The sequence below is a fragment of the Gekko japonicus genome, unplaced genomic scaffold (assembly GCF_001447785.1).
Source record: "Gekko japonicus isolate JY-2015 unplaced genomic scaffold, Gekko_japonicus_V1.1 scaffold653, whole genome shotgun sequence".
Classification (NCBI taxonomy): Eukaryota; Metazoa; Chordata; class Lepidosauria; order Squamata; family Gekkonidae; genus Gekko; species Gekko japonicus.
The window spans coordinates 289,178-298,941 of record NW_015171524.1 but is presented as its reverse complement, the minus strand read 5'-3'; the positions used below and the strand labels follow the sequence as shown (position 1 = coordinate 298,941).

Genomic DNA, 9,764 nt, shown 5'->3' with positions numbered 1-9,764 from the left:
CACCAATAACCTTCCTGGGCCCGCCAAGCCATGCTCCCTCTAGGCTGTGGAGTCTTGTGAGCAGAAATCCTACTTTGTGAGCTGCTGGCATTCAAGCTGTGAGCAAACATTAAAGCGGGCATTAAAGTTGTGCGCGAGCCAGTTCGGTGTAGTGGTTAACTGTGCGGACTCTAATCTGGGAGAACCCGGGTTTGAGTCCCCGTTCCTCCCCTTGCAGCTGCTGGATGACCTTGGGTCAGTCACAAGTTCTGTCAGAGCTGTTCTCTCACGATCAGTCCTGGGGGGGGGAAGGAGTTTGTAAGCCGCTCTGAGACTCCAAGTGAAGGGCGGGTATAAATCCAATCTCCTCCTCCTCCTCCTTTTCTTCTTCTGCATAAATTAGTTTGCTCTGGAGCCGTCCTTCCTGAGCGAAGACAAAAATGTGTGAACCGGAGGCTAAGAAAGCTGTGAGCTGCCTCACACTCACTCAGCTTAGAGGGAACACTGCCGCCAAGCAATGTTCCCTCTAAGCTGTGGAGTCCTGTGAGCAGAAATTTTACTTTGTGAGCTACTGGCATTAAAGTTGTGAGCAGGTAGTTTGGCTGCTGCATAAAATTAGTTTGCTCTGGAGCCATCTTTCCTGAGCTAAGACAAAAATGTGTGAGCTGGAGGCTAAAAAACTGTGAGCTAGCTCACACTGACTCAGCTTAGAGGGAACACTGCCGCCAAGTGCTTTTAGAAAGTGAGCGAGGAGAGGTGGGGCTTTGGCCCAGCAGGGCTCCTGATTGGCTCTGCATCCTGTCAAACAGAGCTTCTGTCCTGAAGAGTGACTATTAGAATTCATATATAACCTTGCTCCGTGGGATTTTGTGGTTGGCTCCACCTGCAGCGGCCATTCTGGGGTTCAGCCCACCTCCCTGTGTCAAAATTCCAAAGGCGCCTGCAGGCTGAAAAATACTGAGGACCCCTGTACGAGAGATTCTTGCCCAATGCTCTGGGCGCAGACGGTTTTAAAGGTCAAAAACTGCTACAAAGATATTGTACAATGAATGGGGAAAGCCAGTGTGGGGTCATGGTCGCAACTGAGGACAAAAGGCAGAGAGACTCAGGTTCAAATCGCAACGTGGCCATGACGCTTCCCGGATCTTAGTCCAGCACAATAACCACAACACACTGGCTCTCAGTAAAGCAGGTGCTCTGCCACGGAACCAGATCTAGTCCCAAAGGGTAGCCCCACGTGGAAGCAATTACAGTAGTCTAACCGGAACATCACTCAGGCCTTAAGAACATAAGAACATAAGAGATGCCAATGTTGGATCAGGCCAAAGGCCCATCCAGTCCAACACTCTGTATCTCACAGTGGCCAGAAATACCAGGTGCCATCAGGAGGTCCACCAGTGGGGCCAGGACATTAGAAGCCCTCCCACTGTTGACCCCCCCAAGCACCAAGATGACAGAGCATCACTTGCCCCAGAGTCCCTATCTATACCTTGTGCTCCTCCACATGTAGCCAGCTGGTGTGGCCTTGGGTCAGTCACAAGTTCTCTCAGAGCTGTTCTCTCAAGGGCAGCTCTGGAAAGCACTCTCTCAGCCCCGCCTACCTCACACAGGGTGTCTGTCGTGAGGAGGGAAAGGAGATTGTAAACCGCTCTGAGACTCTGTGAAGGGCGAAATATAAATCTAATCTCCTCCTCCTCCTCCTCTTCTTCTTCAAAATAAACCATTTGTTGAAGCCCGTGCCCTTACTGACTTTTAAGATGATCGACTTTTAAAATTCAAATAACTGGGGCGCATTTTCCATGATTTAAATCTTTTCTTTAATCTTCCTTTTCTTTATATTTATATCCCACCTTTCCTCGTGGGCTCACAGCAGCTTATGAGGTACAAGATTTCAAAGCAGTCGGAGAACAAGATTCGAGTCCAGCAGCACCTTATAGACCAGTGAGATCTTTTGGAGCTTTCGAGAATCAGAGCTCCCTTCATCAGATACAAGTGGAATGGAGATTTCTTATATCTTATACCCTTATTTCTAAGACAGAAGGTGGGCGGGATGTTACAAAGGAGGAACTCCAGATGCAAAGGTAGAACACATGAAGATTTCAAAGCGTGTCTCAAAAGCATGGTTAGAATTCCAAGAAGGTCAGTCTAAAAGACTGTGTATTTTTCCCAGGAGAATCACAGAAACACACATATCAAAAGAGAACACAACCATGATGACCTAACTAATTAACAATTCTTTTTATGTTCAAATGAACAGTGCATTACATATAACGTGTGAAAAAATGGTATTGCAGACTCGTTTCTTCTTATCTACAGTCCAAAACCTTTAAAGGATTCAATAACGGGAACTTCAGTCCTTCTGTGTAGAGAGTTCATCAAAACAGGAAGAGTCTTTTTAGGGAGGAAAACATTTCACACCTCATTAGTGTATCCTAATTAAAGGAACATCAAGTCCTGCTGACACAGAAGCCAGCGTGAAGGACACAGATGCCAGCGTGAAGGCCGCGTTTCAGGACATTTTTCTTTAGAATCTTTTCCCCCAAAGCAGGCAAAAAGCGTGTTCCAAAGATTTTTCAAGGATTTTTCCAAAGCAGGAGGCCAGACCGAATTTTGCAAATTAATAGCCGGAATTTAAACATGAAGACTGCTCTGACATATCGCCCTTCCCGGCACTGTATTACAAGTTTGTAACACAATTTTTCACATGTTATATGTAATGCACTGTTCATTTAAATATAAAAAAGAATTGTTAATTAGTTAGGTTATCACGATTGTTCTCTTTTGATATATGCATATTTACCCCCATCCTCTCCCCAACCTTTCATTTATTTATTTATTTATTTATTTATGGCATTCTGAAATCTCTTTCCTAGAAATTTGTGACGCCTCGTTGCTATTCGCGTAGTGAAAATTCATTTTGCCTCCGCTGGGCAGAGATTCAGGGGAATGTTTTTGAAAAAGGCATCAAAATGCAATCACAGCCGTAATAATCTTCTTAATCAGCACGGTTTCCTATGACCGGCGCGAATGAGGATTTACTTCATTAGTTGGTATTCACCCGATGATCCCTGCAAGAAGCCTGAAAACCCATAGCCGGAAGATCAAACCCGACACGATCACATCGGTCGGTGTTGTAATTTTAAGTTGAAAGCGGTCATGGGGAGGTGGGCTAAACCCTTTCCCTTCACATCATTTCCCTAATCTGAAATGGACCTTAATCCCTATACTGCTACTAGGCCCACGAAGGAAAATCGTAGGGCTTTTCCACATACTCATTTTCCTCTGTTGTAGATTCCTGTTTCTTTGGGGGGGGTTTCCTGTTCTGCACGTGTTCTGCTCCCTCTAGTGGTTGATTCAATATTACACCAGTGTACGTCCCGCATATCTCCCTGCAGAATTAGACGACAGGTTTTTATACCACAGAGTGGTCCTTGGGTACACCCAGGGGTCTATTGGGTGTAATTAAAAGATGAGAGTGGTCTTGGGGTAGACCAGAGGTGCCAATCCAGTGTGCATTAGAGTTGGGGGCAAGTTGGAACGGAGTGGCAAAACCGGAAATGCATTAGAGTTGGAGGCAAGTTGGAACGGAGTGGCAAAACTCGAAATGCATTAGAGTTGGAACGGAGTGGCAAAACTTGAAATGCATTAGAGTTGGAGGCAAGTTGGAACGGAGTGGCAAAACTCAAAAAGCATTAGAGTTGGAGGCAAGTTGGAACGGAGTGGCAAAACTCAAAAAGCATTAGAGTTGGAGACAAGTTGGAACGGGGTGGCAAAACTCAAAATGCATTAGAGTTGGAGTGGAGTGGCAAAACTCAAAATGCATTAGAGTTGGAGGCAAGTTGGAACGGAGTGGCAAAACTCGAAATGCATTAGAGTTGGAGGCAAGTTGGAACGGAGTGGCAAAAATCAAATGCATTAGAGTTGGAGGCAAGTTGGAACGGAGTGGCAAAACTCAAAATGCATTAGAGTTGGGGGCAAGTTGGAACGGAGTGGCAAAACTCGAAATGCATTAGAATTGGAGGCAAGTTGGAACGGAGTGGCAAAACTCAAAAAGCATTAGAGTTGGAGGCAAGTTGGAACGGAGTGGCAAAACTCAAAAAGCATTAGAGTTGGAGACAAGTTGGAACGGGGTGGCAAAACTCAAAATGCATTAGAGTTGGAATGGAGTGGCAAAACTCAAAATGCATTAGAGTTGGAGGCAAGTTGGAACGGAGTGGCAAAACTCAAAATGCATTAGAGTTGGAGGCAAGTTGGAACGGAGTGGCAAAACTCAAAATGCATTAGAGTTGGAGACAAGTTGGAACGGGGTGGCAAAACTCGAAATGCATTAGAGTTGGAGACACTTTTGTTGCAACTTAGAAAACAGTATATAAGGAGCCTCATACCTCTGCACCCTGACTCCTTCCTTTGTAAAACTCTCCCACCTTCAGAGTGGAATATAAACACTCCGGGATCCCCGTTCCTACTTGTATCTGAAAAAGGGAGCGTTGACTCTTGAAAGCTCATTCCCAGAAAAACTCGTTGGTCTCTAAGGTGCTATGGGAGTCAAATTTTCCTGTTTTACTGGAAACCAACACGGCTTCCCTCTGAAACTTAAATCAAGGCAGCATCGGCACACTGGATTGGCACCTCTGGTCTACCCCAAGACCACTCTCATCTTTTAATTACACCCAACAGTGGTCACATCAGGCAGTCTCCCCCCCCCCAATCACGTTCAAGTAATAATCCCCTTCACAGTGCTGAGTCAGATCAGCTAAAAAACCGGCTGTGCTTCTTCAACTAGGGAACAAAAGACCTTCAGAGAACATATTACCCAGTTCCAAAATGCCTACCCAGTGGACCGTACAGGGCACCAATCGTTCTACCCCAAAAATCCCTGAACAAGGACCGGAACAAGGACCACTTTGCCTTTATCAGTTTTTCCAGCCTCCAACTCCAGAGTTGTTAAGAACTCTTTTTACCTTTGGTTGCTGGACATGCGAACAGGACTGAGCTGAATGTGGGTATTGGCACGTAAGATGATGATGTCAAAAAGGCCATTCTCCTAGGCTCAAGGGGCACTTGTGAAGCTTTCTTGTAAGTGAAAAGGGTGCAGACGGTAATGTAGACCTGGAAGATACCCCTAAGGGTCATCTAGTCCAGCCCTCTGCACAATGCAGGAAATTCACGGCTACCTCCTCCCCCACTCCTCCGCTGACCCCTGATTTATGCCCAGATTCCCTGAGCTTTACATTATCCTCCCTCTGAAAATCACAGTGCTATCTCTCCGGGGATTCTCGCACCAGTTGGAACAGGTTGGGCACTTTTCTGGACAATCTGACACTGACGCACCCTGCAGTTTGGTGTAGTGGTTAAGTGCACGGACGCTAATCTGGGAGAACTGGGTTTGATTCCCCACTCCTCCCCTTGCAGCTGCTGGATGGCCTTGGGCAAGCCACAGTTCTGTCAGAGCTGTTATCTCAAGGACAGTTCTTGAAAGGGCTCTCTCAGCCCCACCTACCTCACAGGGTGTCTGTTGTGGGGAGGGGAAGGGGTCTGTAAGCCACTCTGAGACTCCGAGTGAAGGGCGGGGTAGAAATCCAATTTCTTCTTCTTCTTCAGTTCCCTAGTGATTACGTGGGGGACAATGCTAGATATGGGGCGAGGGATGAGAGTCTGCTGGGCTCCAAACTTTGGAGAGGAGATGTGGATGGGGATCTCCCTTTTCTCTATAGGCAGCAGTCTAAAGACAATAAGGTTAACTTAGCGGGAGTCAGGTTAGCCAACTTTCCCGGCGAGAGGGTCCAGTTCCCCTTAATGGCTAAGAGGGGTTGGATGACCAGAGGGGAAATATACTTTCCATTCTGTTCATGCACTCGTTTCACAATCCATTTGGGGCTGGGTGAAGAGTTTTAAGGTGCGATAATTTTATGGGGGTTATTATCTCCCCCTTCAGTTAGGGGAGGGTGTCCCCCAGATTGGGGAATTTCACATTACCCAGTTTCACCCAGTTTCAAGCCGGTAATCTTCCGTTTTGAAGTGAACCGGTACAGGGCTGCCATTTCACACATGGCTTGCCCCTACCGGAAATGAGCCGGATCAGAAGCGGTTTGGCATTTCAGACTTGCACCGCTTTGTTTTCCCACCATTTTCTTCCCGCGCGGGTGATCGGTTTTTTTTTAACGTTCGATTTATAGCGTTATAGCTATACAACGCTATACCGGAACTCCAAACGATCGCAATAGCGATCCCATTGAAGTTTGAAGTTCCGGTATAGCGTTATAGCAATATAACACTATAAATAAAAAGGTAAAAAAAAACGAACGTTAAAAAAAAAAAAAGCCCGCGCAGGCGAAAAAAGGAGGGAAAAAAGCGTAACAGAACCGGGAGAGGGAACTGAAGACTACTTGGAAGTGGTTGACAGGTAAAACGCTTCAGTCCTGGTTCCTAAATGGGACAGAAGCTTTTGTGTATGAAATGGCAGTTACATTCCGGTAGGGAACCGATTCTCAAACGGGTTCTGTCTGAAATGACAGACCAGAACCCGTTTGAGAACCGGTTCCCTACCGGGAGATATCGCCTGTCTGAAATTCCCCGTTGTCTGCCCACAGGCCCGTAGCCAGGATATTGTGGCTTGTGGGGCAACTTTTTTTCTGGTGGGGTTGCCATTATTTGCCATAATGAAGGGGGTCAAACAATGGGGACCCTGAGCATATATGATACACTGAAATACAAAACGCGAGGGTAGACCATCAAAAAATTCACAAGTCACCAGTAGACATCAGTCTATTGCAACGTAAGTACAGTAAATCCATTAATAAAGTAGAATTGGTGGTCACGATTCAAAAACACAAGTTGCAATATAACAAACTGACAAGAAACGGTATGGCAATTCAAAAAGAATCCGACAAGAGACTCCTCTATATCCTTTCAGTATACTAGGCAGAGGATGTAGAACGTCCTTCCTAGGTATGCCAGACGTTTCAAAGCGTTCGTCCTCAGTTATATGGCTGAAAAATGGAACCTGATCTCCACAATAATCTAGGCACAGTTCATGTCTCCAATGGAATGCTTTGAAACGTCTGGCATACCTAGGAAGGATGTTCTACTGGACATCCTCTGCCTTGTTTGAGGACTTTGAGCTGTTTTGGACACTATTACACTGAACTGCAGGCTGTGGAAGGTCGGTAGTTCAGCAGTTCGAGACCCGAGTGTGCCGCATGACGGAGTGAGCTCCCGTCTCTAGTTCCAGCTCCTGCCCAACCTAGCAGTTCGAAAGCAAGAAACTGCAAGTAGATAAATAGGTACCACTTCAGTGGGAAGGTAACAGGGTTCCGTGCGCCTTGGTGTTTAGTCATGCCGGCCACATGGCCACGGAAACGTCTTTGGACAGCGCTGGCTCTTCGGCTTTGAAACTGAGATGAGCACCGCAACCCTAGAGTCGGATTCGACTGGCTTTCGAGCAAGGGAACCTTTACCTTTACACTGAAAGGATATAGAGGAGTCTCTTGTCGGATTCTTTTTTCTATTATTGAATTGTCATATCTTTTCTTGACAGTTTTTTGTATTGCATCTGTATATAATGAAGGGGGTGGCCTGCACCCCTGTTCCTCCCTCCTGCAAGATTCAAAGGGCCCTTCAGCTGATTGGTGGGGAGCACATGGATCAGCCGGAGGGCCCTTTAAATCTCGCAGGGGGAGGGAGAGGGGTACATGCCATCTCCCACTTCTTCTCAAAAGCATTTAAAGGATCCATTTAAAAGCTTTTGGGAAGAAGCAGGGGGGGGCTTTAAGGAATGGGGCTGGCCTTTAAAGCAAGAGGGCAAAGCCCTCAACATTCCCACTGTATCTACTGGGCCAGTCTGCCGCATCAGGTCTATCGGACCTCCGGCAGAGTTGTATAGAAGTATGATTAAGTATTATCAGGGCTCTTTTTGTAGAAAAAGCCCAGCAGGAACTCATTAGCATAATAGGCCACACCCAACAGCAGGAACTCATTAGCATATTGGGTCATACCCCTGACAGCACAGCTCATTAGCACATTAGGCTGCACCCCCATGTTACCAGAAGTGTGGTCATCCAGCCACACCCACCTTTTGCTTCTTATTCTGTTTACCTTGTTTGTTGTCAAAACCCAGGGCCTTTTTTTGTAGCAGGAACTCCTTTGCATATTAGGCCACACACCCCTAATATAGCCAATCCTAATGAGTTTCTGCTATTGGGTGTGGCCTGTTATGCTAATGAGTTCCTGCTGGGCGTGGCCAACTTGGGAGCCAGCCGGAACTCCGTTCCTGCCCCAAACTAGCCCTGAGTATTATTATCCGCCACTGATGCTCAAAGGGGGCAGCCTAATATAGTGGTGGGAAGTTAAAACAGCGCCTTTTAGTAAAAAGAAGAAGAATCAGTTGCTTACCTGTTCCTGCGGCCATGTCTGCCTTTCCTCTGGAGTTCTCGACTTGGTTTTGAAGCCTCGGGGAATATCTCCGACTTGTTTTGAGGCCGGGGGGATGTTCAAGGACTTGGGCCTCCCCTGATGCCTGTTGGCGGTATGGCTCGAGTCTCCTTTTTGACAAGTCTCTGCATAGTCATTTGGCACACTCTCAGTCCCAGCATGCTCTGGGCTCATTTCCGAGGCGCTGTTGATGCTGCTCATGCTCATGCTCATCTTGATCTCGGCGACAATCTGGTCGATGTCTTCTTCCTGCTCTTCCAGCTCCACCTCGTCTTTCCTGGAACGGTATGGAGACATCCCATGGGCGTTCCCGTTGGCTTCCGGCGAGTAATAGCCCGGGTAGGTTTCTTCGCCCGGATGGCAATACTGTAGGCTTTCGTCTTGGTCTTGGATTTCCAGAGACGCCACCTCACCTTCCAGAAGCTGAACGCAACTATCATGGTAGACCACCTCTTCCGTAGCCTCGCTTTCGTCCTGGCGCTGAATTTTCGTTTCCGCCCATTCCTCTTCCTCGATGGCTTCTTGACACTCATCGGTCTCCACTTGATGCTCCTCGTGAGGAATATACTCCTCTCCATTGCAGTCCATTCCTTCCAGGTAACTGTCATCCTCGGGGCAGTACCGAATGTAGTAAGTTATGCCCTCCTCTTCCTCAGGGAGGCCTTCGTCATAATCTTCCTCTTCAGAAGTGTTGTTGACGTAGTCCGAGCTGGAATCACCGTCAGCACTGTTATCGTTGCACTCGTGTTCTGCCAACGTGGGGCTGCCTTGCCCGACGGGCACCGCCTCGTTCTCATTCTCCGTGTATTCCTCCACCGGCAGATGATCCTCCTCATTGTCAGTGTCCCTGCCGTGCGCCGAAGCGGGGCAAACTCTTGTCCGGGGATCCAGCATGCTGGCTGTACCACTTTGACATTTCCTGTTTGCCATGGTTGACTTCTTATACGACAATCATTTCTAAGCAATCGCTGTAGGGAAGAGTCAACAACGACAAAAATTACCGAAAGGTCAGCAAAAGGAATCGCAGCAATACTACAAGGGAACGCTGAAAATTGACATTTTTAATTTGTCGAGGGGGGGACGACAAGGTTTCAGAAACGATCTCGTCAAAAACAAGGCGAGCTAGCATGACAGATTTGAAGAATGACACATCCCTACCATTTTGAAATGTCACTAAATAATCCCGTCTGCAGCAAGGTCCTTTGAAACAGTAGGGTATAGTACCGCTAGAATCAAGTCCAGTTGCCCCTTAGAGAATGACAAGAATTTCAGAGGAGGAGCTTTTTGAGAGTCAAATGGTATCGGTATCTGACAAAGGGGGTTCTGACTCTAATGAAGCAGCCTTCTAGGTCAAT

General features: G+C 47.1%; 1 protein-coding gene across 1 annotated transcript in view; it reads right to left on the bottom strand.

Annotated features, from left to right (window-relative positions):
• APBA2 (amyloid beta (A4) precursor protein-binding, family A, member 2) overlaps positions 1–9,339 on the bottom strand; it is a 62,601-nt gene extending 53,262 nt beyond the window's left edge. Inside the window, exon 1 of the mRNA XM_015419495.1 lies at positions 8,371–9,339. Within this exon, the coding sequence (XP_015274981.1) occupies positions 8,371–9,339 (969 nt within the window). The remainder of the gene's footprint in view (positions 1–8,370) is intronic.
• Between the last annotated feature and the right edge of the window lie 425 nt (positions 9,340–9,764).